The 21,677-nt window shown below is 38.3% G+C and overlaps 1 protein-coding gene across 3 annotated transcripts; it reads right to left on the bottom strand.

The window, feature by feature from the left end:
• Positions 1-509: 509 nt before the first annotated feature.
• On the bottom strand, positions 510-21,673 carry ZFAND4 (zinc finger AN1-type containing 4). 3 transcript variants are annotated; one of them, XM_037400916.1, is made up of 9 exons: positions 21,465-21,673; positions 14,030-14,105; positions 13,867-13,934; positions 13,131-13,317; positions 8,813-8,960; positions 6,844-8,025; positions 6,167-6,221; positions 3,226-3,340; positions 510-1,118 (listed from the first exon to the last, which is right to left on the bottom strand). In XM_037400916.1, the coding sequence occupies exons 1-9, from the start codon at positions 21,646-21,648 to the stop codon at positions 983-985; spliced, it is 2,151 nt and encodes a 716-aa protein (XP_037256813.1). In that variant the 5' UTR covers positions 21,649-21,673; the 3' UTR covers positions 510-982. The 3 variants fall into 3 exon arrangements, with proteins under 3 accessions (XP_037256813.1, XP_037256812.1, XP_037256814.1); XM_037400915.1 differs by having other exon boundaries at positions 3,226-3,343; XM_037400917.1 differs by lacking the exon at positions 21,465-21,673 and adding an exon at positions 17,320-17,587 and having other exon boundaries at positions 3,226-3,343.
• Between the last annotated feature and the right edge of the window lie 4 nt (positions 21,674-21,677).

Genomic DNA, 21,677 nt, shown 5'->3' on the forward strand with positions numbered 1-21,677 from the left:
ATTTAAAGCACACAGCATTGGTCACACTGCTCCTAATGAAGCTGGTAGGAGTTTTCCCACCAATTTCAGGAGGAACAGGTGAATCGGTGCTTCTTAAAAACAAAAACCACCAACAAGCCACCCCCCAATAACAACGCCCAAGTTTTAATTTAAGAGCATGCTGCAAAATATGAAGAGATTTTGTGCATTTACAAGAGCATAAACCAGAATAAAATTTAATATTTATTAGAATTTCTTCCAGTAACAGCATTCAACATCTTAACAAACCAAGTTGTGAAGTCTTAAAAAAATCTAGGATTTCAAGAAAAGTTAAAATAAGTTGTTCCTTATATTTAATGGCAACAAAGGGGGAATTTTCTATTTAAAAACAAACTTGTCATATAAACAGTATTATTTTAAGAAAATGTGATTAACACAATATGTAATTTTCAGAATGGGTACACAGTGTATGAATACCAATCTGAATGGAACAGAGGCGTGGAACACACTACCCCCTTAATCTCAAAATAGGCTGTTTGAAGAAAGGACAGGGAGAAGGATCTTTCTAGTGAAATAACTTAGAACATACCACGCAATGGACAAAAAACGCAAGAGTACAGAAGACATTACATGACACCCTCATTACGACACCCCCTCAAGTCTGGTTATACAGTAAATAAAGTTAGTAAAGTGCATCTTTTAAAGACTTGTCTAGTGAAATAGCTTTTCCAAATATAAAACACAACACAAGACGTGCAGTAACAGTTAAATCAATAACGTAAGTTTTTAAAAACTATCTTTAACTTTTCATTCACTAAAGAAGAAAAGCTTTAACTGCAGTAGTGTTCACATCATTCTTTGATAGGATGCATCCTCATGTGCTTTTGTTACTTGGCAAATCTTTAAATATAGAGCATGGCAAAATTATGCAGTTTAAGCAAGTGCTTCTCTCAATGTGATACAATTCTTCAATGGCAGAACAGCCACATGCAGCACAACCACGTTAGATTTTGGGAAGCTTTGGTGCACTAACGACGGGATTGGTCTCCTGCAAATACCTTCGCCCTGCACTCTTATAGTCGTAGGTGCAGGTGTGAGTCTCTGCATAGCGGTGCGTTGCACAGAAGTTGTTTCCACATCTGAAGAATCAAGAATATTAGAAGTTACAAGCTTTTAGAAGCTTTTAACTCTCTGACATGCTGGGAGCCCTTTGGCTTAATCACGTCTTGTTTATTTGACATAACTGCCTGGATTCTAACCATCCTTGACTGATAACATTAACTGGTGAAGTAATCAAATTGACATTTTTGTAACTGAATGTTGCAGCTTTGACCCAACAGTCTCTTCAGCTGGGAAATTAAGCAAGATAGTACTCCTGGAACCAGCTAGCAAGGATCACACAGGATCTTATAGATTAAGAATTACTGGTCTTTGATTTATTTTATTTCTTTTTAAAGATCTCACACAACATCAGCTGATAGAATTCAGAGGACAAAACCATGGAACTAAAATAATGGCATTGGGCAAAATCCACATAATGCATTTCAATTCAAAACCACCACATCATTCAGACCATCAAAACAGATGATGAAATAGTTCAGCACAGACTACCTGGCATAAGCTCAAATTAGTCATCTGAGATTAATAAATGCAGATTTAGTCAGCTGTAAAGACATCAGACAGACTAACTATAGGGAAAACTACTTTCTATGTGACTGGAGAAGGGCGCATCTTGCATGTATCAGTTGCAATTTTCATGAGTTAAGGTTATGATTTTTGCGTTCAAACTTGACAGCTCAGCAGCTGAGACTCATAACAGGAGAGAAGCATACTCTGGATATTGTATCTGATCTGGACAAGTGCTTTAGATGGAGACTGCTACTAGTGTCCTGTTGACTGATTATTTGATAAAGTTGCTTCTTGACAGTAAAACGACGACAACATTCAAAATTAGAATTCTCCTGAAATGGATTAAGCATTACTCATCCAACTTACTGTCTCACCATTAGACTATAATGCTCCATTTATGTATCTATCTGGGTTTGGAACAAACTCTGCAGCTGTTCCTGAGGCTTTTCGTGCCTGGTAATAATTTTTTTTTTCGTTCTTGTTCCTGTAATCACCAGTTCCTTCCTACAACTGTATTCTCTATTTGGTTTATATTCCATTCTAGTAAAAGGTCATATGATTCCTCCCTTTACAGCTAGAAGGAATGCTATTCTTGGAGATGTGCGATTTTACCCCCTTTTTCTGTGCTTCACTTTCAACCTTGAGCAAGCTGCTTAGTTACTTCTAGAAGAGCTTGCAGCTATTTGCTTAGCCAGAAGGTGTTCAGGGTCCAAAACTGTTTCAAAATCAGTGACTGAAGAGTCAGTAAGAAGGCAGTTCCTCATCCTGAAACTCTCCAACACAATTTCCCAATGGCAGAAGTCTTATTCTTTTTGTTGTGATTGGCATAAACCAAGATCAGCTTCAAATGTAGCACTCAAAGCGCAGCAGTTCCCAACCTTGGCTGGCTCATGGGAAATGATACCGAGAAATGAGTATCTTGTGGGAAACTACTTCAAGAACCAAGATCAACAGAGAAAGCAGGGGTTTTTTTTGTTGTTGGTGGGGTTTTTTTGTTGGTTTTGTTTTTAAGTTTCCAGTGATCACTACTAAGTACCAGGTGTCACTGTGCTGTCTGCAAGTCATGATTTGGGGGACACCACTCTGGTATTTTGCTTTTGAGACGCTCTAGATGATCAAAGGTGACCGAAGTCTCACAAGAAACAGAACACACATAAAAATCAAAAAGTTGTCAAATATAAACTCATACAAATTCACAAACTGTGCCGATGTCTTGCAATAGAGCCAAATCTAAGGGAGATACTCTGAAAACTAACAAAACCAGTTTTTCCTTGAGTTGTTAATGATGTAATTATCGTCAAGAAACTTTGCAGAACATGAATCTGTAGCAAGTTCTCCCCACACAAGTATAAAATATAATTTTTTTGGTAATATTTCCTGATATTTTGCATTCTTATACCTTGCATTTCTTGATTTTCCTGGAAGAACATATACCTCAACAGCAGAACAGGTACTACATTCCTGAAATTTCCGGAGTTTTGCTGAATTGAGAACTGCAACTTTTGTAAGGGTTGACTTTTGATTTGCTGTGCTTAAGCAATACCATGTACCATAGAAAATCTTTTGGTTAACCCAGCTATCAGTTTTAAACAACAGCTGGTTATACGGTCGGCCTACCTGCACTCATAGCTGGTTGCCAATCCAGTTTTCTTGCCACAAAGAAAGCAATGCTTTGCAATTTTCTTTTTTGCTTGAACTGAGCCATTCACAGGTGGAAGATGGGTTGCTTCACCTGCTTTCAGAGGTAGAAAGACAGCAAAGAAATTTTATTTTTATTTATTCCCGACCACAAACTAGTTCAATGTTATCTTTTGAAACCCAGCTTCATTTGCATTTCTTGGGATACTTCAGGTGGGAACCCCAAAGCCTAAACAGGGAGGAAAAAAACCCAAAAGCCAAACCAGAAAACACCTCAAGCCTATGAACACCTCTAGAAGAGGCAGCACAATGCGGGACTTAGACCCATTATTTTTAACACCTGTTGAAAGTTCACATAAGCAAGAACTTACAGAAGAAATCAAGGAACACATCTAACTGTCTTCCCAAATGCAAAGTGGAAACACAATGTGATTAGGAAATCACTGCACACAGTAGCTTTCCAAAGAATCAACTGGGCATTCAAGTACCTAGCATGTAACTCATTTGCCAAATAAATACTGCAACATCTTAAAATCTTCTTATAATTATGGTATATCACCAAAAGTACATTACTAAGACTACAGGCCTCTATTTAGCTGTATGGTTTCATAAGGCACTTTGCAGATGTTTGTAAAATTTCTGTACTTAAAAATGTACTTTAACCACTTGCCCTATAATTCTTGATGGCTGCTTTATTAACTGAAAAGCATGTAAAGAAAAGGCACCTTCCCTCTGTAGAAGCAACCTCTTAGTTCCCAACTTGCTTATTCACGTTTACCATACGCTAGGACAATGAAAGCATGCAACGCATCCTCTCAAACATTCTTTGTTTCTGCCGCTAGTGTCAGGATGATCCCAAAAAGAGACCTCATGAGTTCAGAAGTACTTTTTGTCGAGCGCACCTTTAATCCCAACACTCGTTTCTCAACTGAGATACAGCAGGCTACATTCAATAGGAACACCAGGCAGTCACCACACATTGCAGTCATCGCTACCAACCAGCTATCCCACTGCTATCTAGCATCAAAACTTCCAGATGTTTACTTGTCTATGCTACCAATTCCATCATTTAAAAGCATGCTATCTCGGAAGCATCAGTCAGCCCAGCTGGTGAAACAGACAGGGCTTGAAGACAGCCCCCCCACCCGCAGACCATACTTAACCAGAAAAAACAATAGTTCTGTCACCACACTCACAGCCTCTACAGCAATTACATGAATCTGTCCTTTGGCCAGTTATACAACAGATCATTACCAGCCACTTCTCTTCTCAAGAGCCTGCATGATATGACAACATCAACTTTGCCTTTCTCCTGTCTAGAACCTTTTTGAAAATACCAGAGGAGTGTCTTCTTCATAGTTCTATCCAAAATGACGCAGATGTTAGCAGGCTTACCCATCATGCAGACATGGCTACTAGGGTATCACCTCTTACCACGGAGTAGGTAGGGACAGACCTGTTTATTAACTGACTGCCAATTAACAGCTGCACCCCCAGCTGTGAAACAAAGGCACAATCCACTATTTTAGCAGCTTTTGCTCCCCCATCATCACATCAGTCTTCCTGTTGCAACTGCTATTTGCAGATCTTCTAGCTCATTCTCTATGCCTAGGTCTTAGAATCCTGGAATACATGCCTTACTCTATTTTCCTAAGGTCATATAGAAAGAAAAGAAAGCATGCAAGCTGCAAGTCAAAGATGTGAAGAAGAACAGTTAATTGTGCTGAAAATCTTTAGCTCACTGTCTTAGGAGTTTTAAAAGTACTAGACAGTTACATTTCCCCCAAGAGAATTAATCACATAAGAAATTAATATTAAGGCACAACACATCCATTTTCAGTAGACGTCAAGCATTAAGATGTCAGCACTGGCGAAGCTGCACCTCGAACATGGTGTTCAGTTTTGGGCCGCTCACTTCAAGAGGGACAGAGGCACTGCAGTGTGCCCAAAGAGCACTGAAGTTGGCGAACGGTCTAGAGAACGAGTCTTATGAGAAGTGGCCGAGGGAACAGGGATTGTTTAGTTTGGAGAAAAGGAGGCTCAGGGAGACCTTATTGCTCTCTACAGCTACCTGAAAAGAGGTTGTAGTGAGGTAGGTGTTGGTCTCTTCTCCCAAGTAACAAGCGATAGGACAAGAGGAAATGGCCTTAAGCTGTGGCAGGGGAGGATTAGATCTGATACTAGGAAAAATTTCTTCACTGAAAAAGTTGTCAAGCATTGGAATAGGCTGCCCAGGAAGATGGCTGAGTCACCACCCCTGGAGGTAAAGGACGTGTAGATGTGGTGCTTAGGGACGTGGTTTAGTGGTGGGCTTGGCAGTGCTGGCTTAACAGTTGGACCCGGTGATTATAAAGGTCTTTTCCAGCCTAAACAATTCTGTAATTCTATTCTACAATTCTGTGATTAAGCACTCCACAGTTACCAAGACTAGGGTAGAAAGAATGACGCCCACCACAAAAGAGAAAAATCTGCACTATATCAGTAATCTTCAGCATCCATGCCCTTGCTGCTTCCTCCCCATTTTTCTTTTGCTAAATCCCTCTGACTCAGGCTGTAGTTCTAAAGACTATGCTACCAATAAATTCAGCTCTGATTTTAGCAGACTCAGAACTATTCACAGAACCGACCTTTTGAAAACTTCAGAGCAGAACATCATGTTTATGTCTACAGATGACATGCAGGATTCATTAAGTATTAAAAAAAGCTAAGAAAGTCACAGTTGTGTCTACCCAAGATCTGGATGAGATCTGTAAGTTAAAGAATTGCTTTAAAATTTATATCCTGTTACAGAAGTGTAATACAGCAAGAACTTTGAAAGCCATATGCCTTACAAAGATAAATGATTCTTGTCCTCCACATATGTGATATATCAGAAAGATTAAAAAGTCATCTTCAATTATTATTTAAGTCCATTACTTACCTGCTCTCTTCCCTACAGCTGCAATACTTCCATTCATTCCAAGCCCATGCGCAGACTAAAAAAAAAAAAAAAAATTTCCACAAGGAAATTACTAGCAGATGAAGTTAAATGAGAAAGTTAGGCAGTCTGGTATCAGCTTATTTGAAATCGATCAGCATACCTACAAAGAGCCCAGGATGACTTCTGTACACAAGTTTGTAATTCTGCAATATAAAGCCTTATTCAAAATGACTATTTAATAGTCTCTCCATACTTCACAATGCACTAAAACAACTAACTACATTAGAGACCTGAAGCTAGGCACATATGGTGCCAGTCACAAGGCAGACTTTGGAATAAATGAAACTAGTGAGCAGCAGCAGAAGTCAGATGACCCTTCAAGCACAGACACACATAATTCTATTATTATAATAACTAATAATTTTAGCTGTGAACAAACAACCACTTCAATTTTTATGAAAAATTGCTTCTAGGACCCATCCAGATAAACAGACAGTTAAGATACCAACAGGAATTCAGGAAACAGTTCAAGACTAACAGGAATTTAAGTACACCTCCCCCTCCCCATGTGTCTTCCCTGAAAAGACACATGGACACACGCGTGAAAGTACAGTTTTCAATGTCAGTACCAGAAAAGACAGGAAAACTACAATTTCTTTGGAAGCATTAGTACTCACTAGAATATATTCAGCAGCTTCATTTGGAGGAGCTGTTTTCCTAAAGCTTTCTTCCTGAAAATGCTGCAGGTTTGTAGGTAGTGCAACACCAGAAGTCCGAAACCTGCCTGTCCCACAGGAACTCTGTAAACTTTCCCTATTTGCACTTCGGGCCAGCGAAGCCAGAAATCCTAGGTTACTTACAGAACTCACAGGTTCTTTGGATGCCTTGTTAGCCACATCTGTGATGTCCCTAGCATCTGCTTTTGAAATTACATCAGGTCTTTTGCCAAGTGACTCTACTTTCACACTACAAAATCTAGTAGTCCTAGAAAAAGAGGAGTCTGCTATACTATGGACTTCCAATGACCGAAGCATGTTTGGGGAGGCTGTAGATCTCAAGTTGCCAGCCTCAAAGCATTTGGATTGCGCCTGTGGTTTCAGAGAACTGTGACGCGCCACTTGCGCTGAATACCGAAGAGGTGACAAAAGCAGATTTTTCTGAGGACTTAATTCACGAGTACTGAGAAGACCAGCCCCCATTGCAGCAGTGCTCAGCACTTTGCCAATAGGTTTTCCATGCTGCTCTACAACCTTAGATTCTTCATCTCCATCAGACAGTTCAAGTTCTGGGTTCACCCTCCCTATATCATATATCTCACTACACTGCTCAGTGGTACTTGCTTCTGTTAACAAAGCAAAAGCATCTGTTTCAGGTAGAAGTTTTTCTTCTGCTCCATACAGTTCTACATTGGTTATATTTGGAAACAAAACAGCATCCTCCTCACTTGCTGGGGTCACATTTTCAGATGCTTTTTCTGAATTTACAGGCAGAGATGAAACAGGAGTCAGAATATTATTTGTAGGCAGCTTTGCATTTTCTAGTTCAACACGAGATATTTTCGGTGGTAATCTGATGCTACTAACTGACTGAGACCAAGAGTTGCTCTGCCAAGTGTCGTCTTCCTTAAGAAAGTCATTAGTTGTAGATGGCATTGTTCTACCAGCAGTGGCCAAAGTAGCCAGTGCTGAAAGTGCATTTTGGGAGGACTCTGAGTGATATGAATTCCCAGGAGGAGGTAGGCAGGACTGTCCAATATGGGGGAGCACTCTTAAAAACCGGTGACGAGCAGCAGCCACTGAGCCACTAGATGGTCGAGGAGTCATCGGAGGACGAGGTTTCACCTTGACAGTTTTCTTAGGCTATTAAAAAAACCAAAACCCACATACAACAACAGTTAGTATTTGAAGTACAGTTGCATTCAAAGACCTGACCAAGATCATATTCCTAGGAACTCAAATAGCAAAAGGCCAGAACGGACCAAAACACTCTTTCCAATGCCTCATCTTTTACTAGCCACCAAGACTTCACCCCAACATCTGAGTAACCAAATCAAGTAGTATAATCAGAAAAGGCTTTTTAGTAAATGGGCCACGTCAGAGGAATAAAAAAGGGAAGTCAGAATGCCAAAGTTACTGAGAAAAGCTTAGGGTCTCAAAAAAGACAAACAATGAAAGAAAGCCTATCTTCTCCATTTTACATCTAGGTAACCTAGACAGACATAAACACCAATGTAACATTTTCTCTTCCAGGTAATCTCATTTTCATATTTAACTTCATAGGCTCTTCAGTTACAGTATTTCTAATGAAGTTTCATTTAAGAGAAACACTGATTTTTACCACAGCAGTACTGTGGAACAATGCTACTTAAAGTATTGGGAGAAAAAAGAAACCCCAAAACCTCCACCCAAATAAATCCAGGACCATCAGTGAATTCCTTGAATGTGGACAGGTAGATCCAAGTAAAGCCAGTGCCACACAGCAAAACATTTATACAGTAGCATTTACTTGATCAACAGATAAGAAATCATCTACCCTTGATCACTTCACTTCCCAAAACAGCAAAGTATCTGACCTGATTTTTAGAAAAGTCAGCACTAGGAAAATGCAAGCTGCATTATGACAGGAAAACTGAAATTACAACTTCACCTTTTTACTCAGATTCATGTTCTCCATCTTTGCTTTGAGCAGTTTCATTTTATTCATAGTAATTGAATTCTCTATAATCTGTTGGCCAGAAGGTGATGCCTCTGTCTCATCTTCATCATCAGCGTATAAATTATAAACTGAACCACCACTGAAAATAAAAAAAGTTTGTATTCACCCTCTAATCAAGTAATTTAATTATGTTTTCAATGTAGACTATTCTCACAACTAGAAAGTCATATCTGTAGTTATCTGTTGACAAAGCATTATGTAAAACTGTATGCAGACATTTCAAATACATTTATTTTAGTACATAAGCATTCCTTACAAGATGCTTACGCAGAGTGATGATGGTGAAATCAGAACACAGCCACACTTCTGGGAAGTGGTTATACCATATACATTGGTTCACACTCACTATATATTTTCCCCACTGAGGGGTTATCCAGTTCCACAAATGTCTCCTGAAGGTATGGCCAAAGCTGTTAACTGTGTGACTCAGACAACAAGCTGAGCAGTTTTCCAATTAACCAGACAGTGGCATGGAAGGAAAGTCCAAATTTCTATCCATCCTGAGGGGTGTTCTCACCATAAATGGAAATGGAGGGGTCACCCATGTGGATATGATAGTCTATTTCTCCTTTTCAAAATAATAAAAAAAAAAAAAAAAAAAAAAGATCAGTTTAAGTTTCCAAAGAGTCTCACATGTGGAAAAAAACAAAACAGATTAGAATTGCTAGTCCCAAGACAAAATATTTTAGCTCGGTAGTCACTGGAAATTCATAGCATCACGTTGCATTTTTCCATTCTGTATTCTAACAGAAACTGAACCTCAATGTTTTGAAGTCAGCATCTGACTTGTTTTTCCTATGAAGCAATGAAGTATTAATCACTAACACATATCCAACATGTGAAAGAGAAATAAAGAACCATTAGGAGTATTTAATTCATTACAAACTCATGCATTTTCAACACTGTATATAGTACATTTTAAAGAGTGTTTTAATTCTTCCATTAGACTGGCAGCATCTAGAAATTGACAATCATGCAGTTTCCGTGTGTTTGTACAAATGTCTTGGTAGATCTGACTAAAGTTCCTACTCTCGAAAAGAGGCCAAGGAAGAACTAAAGGTCATGAGGAAGTCAGCACCAAAAAAAATAATAAAAATTGATGAATTAGAGCTGCCATCTTACCTGATTCTTGGAAATATTCTGCTGCTCTTAGTCAAGAGCCAGTATGTTTGCACTGACCCTCCAAATTACTTCCTAAAATGTAGCAAAATTCCAAAGGCAGCACAGCTGGGAGACATATCTTTAAGAGCAAGATATCAGCAAAGTCAAAGCAAGAGTCAGCAAAACAGTCGACTCATTTCTTACGAAAAACCGAACAACTACATATGGGGACAGTTCGCATATATATTACATACCTCTCCTAGTGAGGACTCAACACTAGAGAATAATTTCAGAATTTTAACTCTGCAAAGACTTAAGTCACCAACTCAAAACAACTCTTTGAACTTCCTTTCCTTCAAGGATAGAGATGTGTCTCACATGCTTCGTTAGTGGTTTTGGGGGGTTTTTTTTAAGGTTTTTTTTTTGATGTAAAAATAATTATTACCCTTTCTCTTGCATTTTCTGGGTAAATAGAAGCAAAAAAAACTTTAAGTAGTAACAAAAGTTTGTTTTTATTATTATTTAGAAATAAATTCTAAATGCATATGCATAAATATAAAAATATATTATTATAAATAAAAAAAATATCAACGTTAGATAGGAAGCTTTGTTCTTGGTGGTACTTTTAGCCCATTTTCCAATGCATAAATTCCAAACTGACTTTGTCCATAGCTGTCAACATTCCCGAGATCTTGCTGGTAAATGCATGTCTCAACAATGATCAATAGCTGGCTTTTTTGACTTCGGTGCCTGCCAGTCCTCTAGCACAGGTTTCTTTTAATCCAGAGACAATAAACATTGTATGTATTTACACCTTGTCAAGCTTTAACCATTAACTTAACCACAGATAAATAAAATTATCTGGAGAACTACAAAACAAACGCAAACCAGTGTCTCCTTTCTAAACTGCAGTCACTAAAGTCTGCTCCACACATAAGCAATGTGAGAAAAGCTGATAAACAACTGCCTCAAAATGCTCAGTCACCAGTATACCCACACGTACAAACACATCTGTCAGTGTGGAAAACACTAGTATTCAGAGTGATTCACAATCTTCCTTTACAAAGATAAAATGGTCTGATTTGTTTCTATTCTCTCCTCCCTTTGCTACTTTTTCCATTTCCCACGAAGTCTGACCTTGCCATAACAACAAATTAAAAAATTAGGACCCCTTGCCCAAATTACCGTCTGCCTTAGTAGAAAAGCTAATAAATGAACTCCCATAGAAAGCACAGAGGAAGAGAAACAACGCAAGCTGGATGTTTTCAATTCAGGTGGCTTTCAACCTAACTGGATCATTTGACCAGTGACAGCATATTTCTTAAGCATAATGTGTTTGACTTTTATACATGCTATTGTGCTTTGAAAGGCTTACCAAGATGTCTTGCAAGAACCAGAAGAATAGTTTACTCTTCTGATTTGCTACATTTAGCCAATCTCAAGTAAATTATTATTTAGTCTATACACTAGGATTACCTAATCAAGAAGTACTAAGAATTTCAGACAATTGTCCATACTAGTTTTAAATGGGAGGCGAAAAAAAAGTCATCACAAGCACACAAGAATTTGAACAGACAGGCAGATACTGGAGAGACCCTTAACACTGAAAAATGAAAGTTCAAGCTCCTTCTGACAACTCCTTGTGTCAACTCACAGTATAGCATCCGCAGCCCTAGCTCTTTCGATTGGTTTGGATGTTTTTGGAGTCAAAACATAGAAGAGAACAATTTGGGAACAGGCAAGCAGGTTATCAGTGAAAACAGGAATTACACCTGTATGCTCCTCTTTCCACAAGTGTATGTAGCCCAACGCAGCAGCAAGGTTCACAGTTCTGGTGACAGTGGTTTTTACCCATTTCAAATCTACACAATACCATATGTGGCTATTTACTGAAAAAGAGTGCACGGGCTGAAAGAGAAGATCACAGATCTGAAATATTTGTATCTTTCCTCTTCTTTCCCTCTAGTAATTGTACATCAAACACTAGCTCTTTCTACTCTGTGTAACAATGTGGGAATTCAACCTTCACATTTCATTCAGCCTGTAGTTTCTAAGATCTCCTATAAAAGTTTCTAAGAGTAATATTCTGAATATAAGCACACCAAATATAAACCCAGTACAAAGCTCTTGCTTTCACTTTGCAAACAGTAACAAGAATCATTACTTAACAACAGTGCAGGCCTTAGCCTTGGAGGAAAATGCAGACAGTCCCCAGAACAGGGACTACCTTCCTTACTGTTGTACGAAGACAGAGTTCTTCACGAGATGAAAAAAACCTATCCAAAAGCTGCAAAACCTAGTAATTTTAATAGACATAAACTCTGATAGCTTTAGGAAAAAAGACTACTAATCTGTTTACTAAGTGACATATGTGCCTTTCTGATCATAACAGTACTTTGATTCTGTAATAGTGATTGAGACAAGTTTGGTTAACTCAACAGTAGCCAATTTGAGGCTTAATTATGTCCAAAGGCTAGCTCTATTGGTAATTATTTCAGTATATATATAAAAAAAACCCAAAAATGTCACACACGCCACCACCACCCCCCTCAAAGAAAAAAAAAAACCTGAAACCAACACCAAAATAAAAGAAACAAAACAACCCTAACCCTGCCCCCCCCCCCCCCCCCCCCGCAGTTTCTCTGAAACTTCAGACAAACCCTCCCAGGATTTTGCACTGCCAACCTCCTATCTTCCTCACTAACCATTTGGTCAAGTCATATCCATACAAAAAAGAAAGTGTATGCGGTGAGCAGAGAAATATTTTATAAAACTAAAGAAATGCCTTAAAATGGAAGAGAAAGTACTCAAAAGTTTTTGATACCTTTATTGCCAAATTGTCTCTCCTGTGAAACATTCCCTTTTAGAAAGGGCTGGAATGCTGAGAATTGCTTTAAGCACATGGTCAGCTTTATCTCACTCTATTGACACACATGGCAGTAGATGACCATCAGCATGAGCACTGGCCATTAAGTATTACTGGGCTGTTCGGCCATGTAGTTACAGCATTTTAGTAGCCCTTAGAGAAAATTCTTGCAATATTCCAGGTATATTCCCAGATATTCTTTTGATAAAGTCAACAAATTAAGCTGAAAATTGTAAACATCCCCCTTTTGAAGAATAATATAAAGGTTAAAACCAACTTTACCTCAAAGATTCAGATAATGGTGTTAAAGTGCCATCTCCCCGGTCTACCACACGGAAGAAATTCAACTGATCTCCTTCTCGATACACTAAAAAGGTAACTTGTTTGTTGGATGGCCCTTTCTCCCATATCTCATCTCTAGTGGGTTCCATGTATTCAGCCATTTCCCTGATCGGGTCTTCCACAGGAACTTGTGTTTTTACAAAGAGAAAAATAAGTAAAACCAAATTATTATCATCATTATTGTTTTGATCACCTTTGAGAGTTCAGCTCGGTTTACAATGGGAACTTCCAACCTAGAAGATATGCTGACGTTTTTCCAATTGGAAATTATCAAGGGAATTTCCCATTTTCATGCCTCTATAGATGATCCACATAGCCAAGTTTATCATCAGACTGAACCAATGCCTGATTCTTACTAACCAGATTTGAAAAACTATTTGTATAATGACATTACAGTATCATTTTTACTGCAGGTGAAGAATTGCCGATTTTAAGACTTGATGATTCCATACATACAAACATACTTGTTAAACTAAGGCTAAACAAAATGAAGAAGATGGTGTATTGGTATGCTAAGGAAGAGAAGATGGAAAAAAATCCCTGCGCTTTTGTTAAGTATTTTTTCAATTAATTTGGAATTGAAGTCTGCTCATCTAAAATACTTAGTTAAAAGAAGCTGTTCTCAGTTATAAGATGTTGCATGAAACCCACTATTTTTAACTCAGTTAACACTTACCTCTTCTAGTGTTAATAGGTCCACCTCGCATCGCCAGAACTAACTTCAGAGTGCAGCCTTCTGAAATGCTGTAAATAACAACAAATACATTTTTGTAGCATTTTCTATTGCTTAACCTAACAATCACTTAGAAACATTAATTGCAATTTTGTTCTATACTTACTTATAATCATTCAAACAATAGTCATCCTTCAGTTCTGTATTATTCCAAATTAAATGCTGCTGAGAGACAGGAATACCTAAGCAAGACAAACAAACAAAAAAACAACTATTAAAATTGGAGTTGGTGGGAGGGCTTTTGAGGAGTTTTGCTTCTTGAAGAATGTGGGGCTAATGGAGGAGAGGCAATGAAGTGGATTCACAAGGGAAAGAACAGAAGAAGGAAGACAAGGACTGGCACTTGAGCAACCTTCAGTCATGATATCTAACCTCCCAAATAGTTAAGAACAAACATAACATTTTCAGCAGGCTTGGGCTCAACACACAAAGTTTGATCTTTTGGCTCAACAAGGGGTCTGTAAAAGTATTCACTTGCTTGAAGTTTATTGAATACTTGTTCTTTTCTAGTCATCAGATAAGGGAGGTTTTTCTCTTGTTACCTGTACCTCAGAGCTTTATGTCTAGTGACAGGAAAATCAGGATAAAAACCTCCAACTACAGAATTGCCGAATAATTTAATCACAGGCTGATATTCTGCGTTAAAGACAAGATCACATTAACGTAACTGGTAGCAGCTCTATTACAGTGGTGACAACTGTAAATGTTATTTTATCATTGCTTGGTTTGGAACGTGAAAGTTCACATGTACAGTATAGCACCATAGCAATTAGTCAAACTTCATGCTACAAACACTTCTATTTTGTTGTGGGTGTTCTTTTAGGCCACCAGGATGTTTTATTAATTATATCTAGTAATACTAACTTTCAACTCAAGTTCAGTTTCAGATTTGGCTATTTTTTGTTATAAGTAAGCATACTGAATATTTGTTCCATATTAAAAATCCATATTCTACAAACCTATTAATTTTGTTTCTTTCTGCCTGCATAGTCCACTCTTTTAGATACAAATGTAACACACATTAAAGAGCATAACGTGGTACAACCTGTGGTCTTCACACATTTTTACTAGAATGCTGCCATTTTCCAAATTTTGGAAAGAATACAAACCAGGGCAATTATAAAAGGATGCGACATCTCTGATCATCATCCAAAAAAAATAAAGGTTAAAAAACATCAAGGCTAATAGGAAGATGAATAGCTGAGGTAAAAAAAAAGTATCTTCCCTTCAGCATCAAAAAGAGGTGCTGATTTTCAGTTTGTAAGTAGTGAAATCCAGGCAGTTAAGATCTCACTGTGCATTCCTGACAAACTGATTCAAATGAAGATCTATAGAGGCCAAGAACTACTTTTCAAGAAGGTCTAAACACCACTCCTCAGACTAAGCAGCAAAAGCTATAAATACAGTTTCTAAAAGGTTACATTAAAATAAACTTAACATTTTTATTCATTGCATGCTCAGATACTTAAAAGGAGATGCATGTAGCAATGCTAAACAGTAAGACTTCCCAAAATACATCTGGCAAGAGGGGAAAACAAAGATCAGTCTTCCTAAGGCTTGCAAGACTGCTTAGTAAGCTGTGGCAAAAGGTTGGTTAAGGCCCTTCCTAGCTGTAGGAAGGGCACAAAGCTACCAGCACCCATCACCAGCAAGGAAGAAAAAGGGACCAGGGTCTGGTAAAAGTCCAAGCAGATTCAAGTGACAAGTAGGAGGTGCACTGAGTGGACATGCCCATGAAGGAGAGTGCACTTCGGAGGAGCTGTCACTGTTATTAAGCTTTAGAGAAGATGACAATTTCCTTTTCCCACCACAGCTCACATCTAGATCTCTTTTATGAATGACCAACACAATTCTACTTCACTTGGATAGCATTTAACGCGAATCTTGTATCCTCTGAAGTTCACAAGACATTTATGAGGGGAATATGGTCATACTAACTATACATAGTTACTATACATACATAGACTAAAATAATCACTACTACACTGCAAGCTATTTAATAAGTGACTATTGGTTATGTTTCACATCTGCAGTGTAAGCAAAACAAGAACAAGCTGGCAACAGCCAGCAAGTCTACAGTGAAGTTCTCCTCCGAGTTGTTTTGCAGTCTTCTGATTACAAACAGTCATTACTGTCTGCATTTGTTATGGTTTCAGCAGCCCCCAAGGACCAATTTCCAATTACTTTGATAAACTGAGAGAGCATTTGTTAAAAAGGCTGGCTTTTAACCGGTAGTATTGCAGTGAAACATGTTTTTCTTCATTTAACAATGACAACATTTTTGATGAAAAGACTATTCTCTTCTGTAATGGGAAACAGACAAATCTTTATTACTAACTCCCTTTTATGCTACTTTCTAAGAATTCTGTATTTATACACTGAGGAAACAGTATGTGCTTTACAGGTTCAGGAAAACATGCATCAGCTGTCCCTTTCCTGGATTACAGTAAGGTTTTCTTGAGGAGACATTTGCACATGGGAGCAGCATGTAAATTTGGCAACAATAATGAGAACTGTGAGACACCAATCCACTATCCCCTCTCCCTTACCAGCAAGTGACTGTATCACGTGTCTGCTCTAGATCAGTACTGAGAAGAGAGGTAAGTGGGGTAATAAGCTACATTTCAATGCTCAATTTGAAGTCGGCTAGGCAGGTGATGCTACAGGAGGATAGAAGAGTCTGCACTGTCTACTGCAATGGCTGCAGAAGGACTGAGAATCCGACCTGCTAAAATGGGGGGAGGAAAGGAAAGAAGCAGGTACACTAATTCCAGAGACAGGATAGAGTATCAGATACACTCTTAAGCTTCACTCCTTTACTCTTCTTTTTGGCACGCTAAGTAAGCTCACCAGAGAAACTGATGTGGTCAAGTATGACCCAGAAAAAAACCCCAACCATAGATTTCAGAACAAACTTGATTTATGTTGTAGGTAGAAGGTTATTACATTTAAAACCACCACAAACATTTCAAAGCCAAAGTTCAAACAGTATACTTATCTTCCATCCAATGTTGAAATTGCTGGAGTTTCTTATTTGCTCCTGCTTACAGAGAGGCTGCACTGACAGCCTTTTCTGCCCACCCCGCCCCACCCTCCCCCTCCAAAAAAAACCCCACAACAAAAACCCCAAAAACCACAACCAACCACCAACCAGCCACACTAGGTAGGAGGTGCAAAGGTTCACAAATGACAGCAGCAGGATCGCTTTCATAACTGTTGGACTCCTCAGCTTTCATCTGCATGACAGTAAGCTACATTAGTGTAAACGGTGGTCAGTACTGACCTACTCTTTACCCTAGGGACTGACAAAGAGAAGACTGTAACAACAGCAAGTCACCAGTAACTGAATGCAGATCTGCAAAATTTCCTGACAAAGGTGACCTTATTTACACCTACCAGATGCTGCTCTAACCATCTGATCTGGGCACAGTCATGCATTTGCAGGAATGTTTTCCCAATTCAGACAAGGCATAAGCTTAAAAAAAAAAAAGCTTCATGAACTTCTTAGTCTCTATCAGCACAGTAAACAGGCAAATGACAAAGCAAACAGGAGACAGAGGGAAATTAGTAGACAGAAGAAAAGCAAGATTGGTTCTGTTAAAAACTTGTTAGACTTCTGCAATCTAGTTACTCCAATCCTGACAGAAGTATAGCTACTTTCTCTAACGCAAGTAGTAATGAAGATCATTATGACACACTGAATTCATAGAGTATTGGAAGAAATTACAACACCAGAAGTGTGCTTGATATTCAATCAGTTCCTTTCGCTTAAGGTGAAGCTGCTGTACATGGGCAGGAAAACAATGACAGCAAAAAGACCAAAGAAAAATAACAACTCTCATGATGAATTGAGAGTGCATACATGTAAAACAAAATTGTTGCATCTGTCATTCCCCACTGAACACAAGCATTTCAAATTAAGATGTACTCTGAAAGCCAGTTTTTCTACGTCACAATAATACAAGAGAACCTAAATATCATACAAAAAGATAGTTTTCAAATACCCAGATTATAAAATTAAATTTCAAGCAGTCACTGAACAAACCATGACTTTTATTTTAAAGCTAGCTACGTAGATGAAGGCTTTAACACTCCATACTGTTGAATGCAAATTTATTCCCACAAGATAAGTAATAATGATAACTATGATTATTATAATAATAACAATCATGATATTAATGACACACCAACACCAAATCCCAAACCCCACCTCCTCCCTTCAGACTCAATCCCATCTTACTGAAGACACATGTTTACAGGTATTACCTATGGTGCTTTAACATGAAAGCATTTAACCACTACCAGGAGCACACTATCTGAACGTTCCTTCTTGGTGTTTCCAAATGAGGAATACTAAACTTTGTCTGGCCTAGCAGCTACAAAGATTCATGCAACGGAGGAAGCAAGAATAGATTTTTTTCAGGTAAAAAAGAAAAAGCTACTTCCTCTTTCAATGAAATCCTGCTATTTTGAAGTACCATTCACATGTTAAACCTCAGTCTTTCATGTCACCTTGCAACTCTGATACCATCCTATCCACATCGATCAACACATGATCCTGCTTTCAACTACAAATAATCAACAAGTAAAACCAATGGAGTAGGTAGCACTGCTGGCAACACTAAGCTACGCCGCTGGCTGTGTGTATGCTAGCTTTTGTGCCACCAGTAGAGACAAAGAGAGCTATTTCTTCTCCTGTGTACCATTTTAGAAGGCTCACTCAATGAATCTCAGACCAGAAGGATTTACCCTCGGTGGCTCCAAAGTCAACATCATAACAAATCTAAATTTTTGGATACCACGTGCCCGCTTTGCATGGAAAATATTTGAGGACAAATGCCTGGATCTGATCCAAATAGACATCATATCTGCTTTAACTTCAATTTACAAGGAGACTTGCACTGAGATTTCAGATGCGTTGGAATCCATTAATAAATTTTTTACCCATATTCTTTACTGACTAAAACCAACTGGAAAAAGAAAGCTGGAGATGTGGAGCTCTTTCTTAGTAAGGTACCAATGTCTACTACAGCTGTCTAAACAAACCCTTTCTGTATCAGATCATTAAACAGGCACCAAGAACGACGAACAGTATCAGAAGTATACAAAATTCCTAACATGCCATCCATATTAACCTTTCCTATTACACCACTAACAGTCTACAGCTATTGATAACTCCAGTTGTTGGCAAAGGTCAGGTTGTCTTGATTCAGCCTTATTATTAGCCTCTTACAGTTAAAGGCATTGGTGACATTTGAACAGATTTGTTAATTCCTGATATAGTCCTCTATTTTTTTCTGGGAGATCTTAGGTCGCAGATAATGTCCCAGAACCTGTCTTTTTGTATGCTTACATACCATCATCCTCAATACCCAACTAAGACCACAGAGACAATACCCATACCGGGGACCCTATACAGTCTCCCAGCAGTGCAGGAAGCATTCTCCAATACTACATGCAACTTAAATGACAGAGGTTCACACCCTGTGAAAGTTGACGTGATACAGTAAGTGAAAAGTAGCAGCAGAAACAGGAATAGCTTCCCATGCTAAATCACAGCAAAATTAAGATTTTCCTTCCACCTGGGTGATTCATTATTTGAACTTGTGCTCTATAACAGGAACTTTGTCACTGAAAAGTTATTTTTTCACATGCAATAGTAACCCCAAATGCAACATAAAACTGATTTGCCATTGTGTATCTGTCCTCTCCACACATAATCAATGTGTTTGCAATCTGTCTCCCACAAATCATATTAATCAGGAAATTACTGATATTTTAACTCTGTTCTGGAGTATGAAGGTACTTCAACTGACTTCTAGCAATTCAATGATAACACCATTGAACCCTTATTTTCCATATTTTAATGGAATTTACTTAATAATTATGTCTATACAGCAGGCACCTAAGCTATTAATTATCTTACCATCCTATGAACAGCAAGATGTGAACAAAATTCAGAATAAACAGTATTATAACTTTATTATTGAGCTTTTGTTCTAATAAATTATTATCATTTTGTAAGCTAGGTACACCCAGCCTACAATAATAAAGTGTAAGTATAACTCAATATGTCTATTCACAATCTCCCAGCTTGGACTACAAGAAATTTGAATTCCTATTCCTCACATCCTCCTACTGGTCATTTCAAGCATCCTTTAAAGCTCACTTCATCTATACTGTCCAGATAACCTGCCTTTTCCTGTACTCTGTTGCCTGTGCTCCCTTTTAATTCACTCTCGGCATTTATCACCTATCTGCTTGCATCTCTTCTACGCCAATATTCAACCATGGAGAAGAAAACCCCTTTCCTTTGCTTATTTCACCTCTAGCCTCTAGAACCATCTCAACACATTTTCTGACTTGTGACTTACAGCCCTATCCACAGGAAACAAAAGCATATCCACATAGCTGCACTAATGTGGCTACACTGATGTAAACTCTACTTATTGGCATGGTAGAGCTTCTATTATGTGATCTTAATAGCAAAAAGTCACCCTGATTGCTGCAATCCTCCGGTGTTTAAAACTTGTACCAACTACTTTTTTTCCCCTTGTCCATTAGTGCAGATTTCCGTAAGAGAACAGTATTAACATTCAAGTCTAATGCATATCACATTTCTCAGAGGGTGGGTTCCACACAGACAGAAGCACGAAAAACATGTACAAGTGTAGTGGGCAAAGAGAGGAATCCCTTTTCTTAAAATTAGCAACTCTGGTACTCTCAACTTCTGTAGCCACACCATTCTTTAACTCCCTTCAAGTGAAAAGAAGACATATTTCAAATCACGTTCTTTCATGCAGGATCATTCTCATTGTAGAGCGAAAGGGGATGAGAGGGGACTAACCTGCATCTTTTCTCCGTGCATTAGTACCTGGACTGGCCTCATAGCTTAAAGAAGGCTTTCACTTTGCAAGACGTGCCAAGTTCATCTCTTTAAGACAAAGCACCACTCAGCCAGACCTCTACCAGAAAAAGATCACTCACCTAAACAAAATTCAAATCAGTAACTTGAAGCTGCCTTTGGGATTTGCCTGCACTGCAGTTGCTCTTGTGACTGCAGTATCATAAACATAGACTAACCTAAGAAGCAACAACCACAGCACCTAAAGTATGCTCAGACAGTTGCAATATAGACATACTACAAGGTTCAGTTTATAACCCTGCTAGTTAACAAACAACTTATGTCTGAGAACCCTTTCAATGCCAAAAATGCTATATACCATATAGTATCAAAACAATTAATGATTTAACGTAGACTTTTTAAGATTTATATTAAAAACAACATACCAAAAAAGAAAACACAGGAAAAGAAAAGAGCAACAATATACCAATTCCAGTGAAGCCTAAGCCATGAACTTACAAAAAAAGAACAGAAAACCTTTCAATTAAACCTAAGCCATAAACTGAGCACCTAGCTCATCAACGTATTACTGAACAAATCATTCAAATTATCTGTTTTGATTTTAGCAATTATAACTTGAAAAACAAGACTCTTTCTAAAGTGATACAGATGATGCTGAAATAGGAGAGAACAGTACCTTCCAGTCTTTGTATCTTAGCTTTCACAGAAATAACTGTTTCAAAGGGGGAAACTCGCAGCTCAAAGCACGTTCCCGTGAGGGTTTCAATGAAGAGCTCCATAGTTTCATAAAAAGGAAGCTTGTAGTGAAACGGTCCCATATTATCTTCATTGAAAAAAGGAGGCTCTTTCTTGTTGGCCATTACAAAGGATTTAGAACTTCCTTGTAAGA

Source organism: Falco rusticolus, chromosome 9 (genome assembly GCF_015220075.1).
Source record: "Falco rusticolus isolate bFalRus1 chromosome 9, bFalRus1.pri, whole genome shotgun sequence".
Lineage (NCBI taxonomy): Eukaryota > Metazoa > Chordata > Aves > Falconiformes > Falconidae > Falco > Falco rusticolus.

Excerpts from the sequence above, each read along its gene's own strand:
- ZFAND4 (XM_037400915.1), bottom strand. The coding sequence starts at position 21,648 with ATGGCCAACAAGAAAGAGCCTCCTTTTTTCAATGAAGATAATATGGGA. Across the intron at positions 8,961-13,130 it reads CCATTATCTGAATCTTTGAG|TGGTGGTTCAGTTTATAATT; the intron begins GTAAAGTTGGTT and ends TTTTATTTTCAG. Across the intron at positions 6,222-6,843 it reads AAGCTGCTGAATATATTCTA|TCTGCGCATGGGCTTGGAAT; the intron begins GTGAGTACTAAT and ends TTTTTTTTTTAG.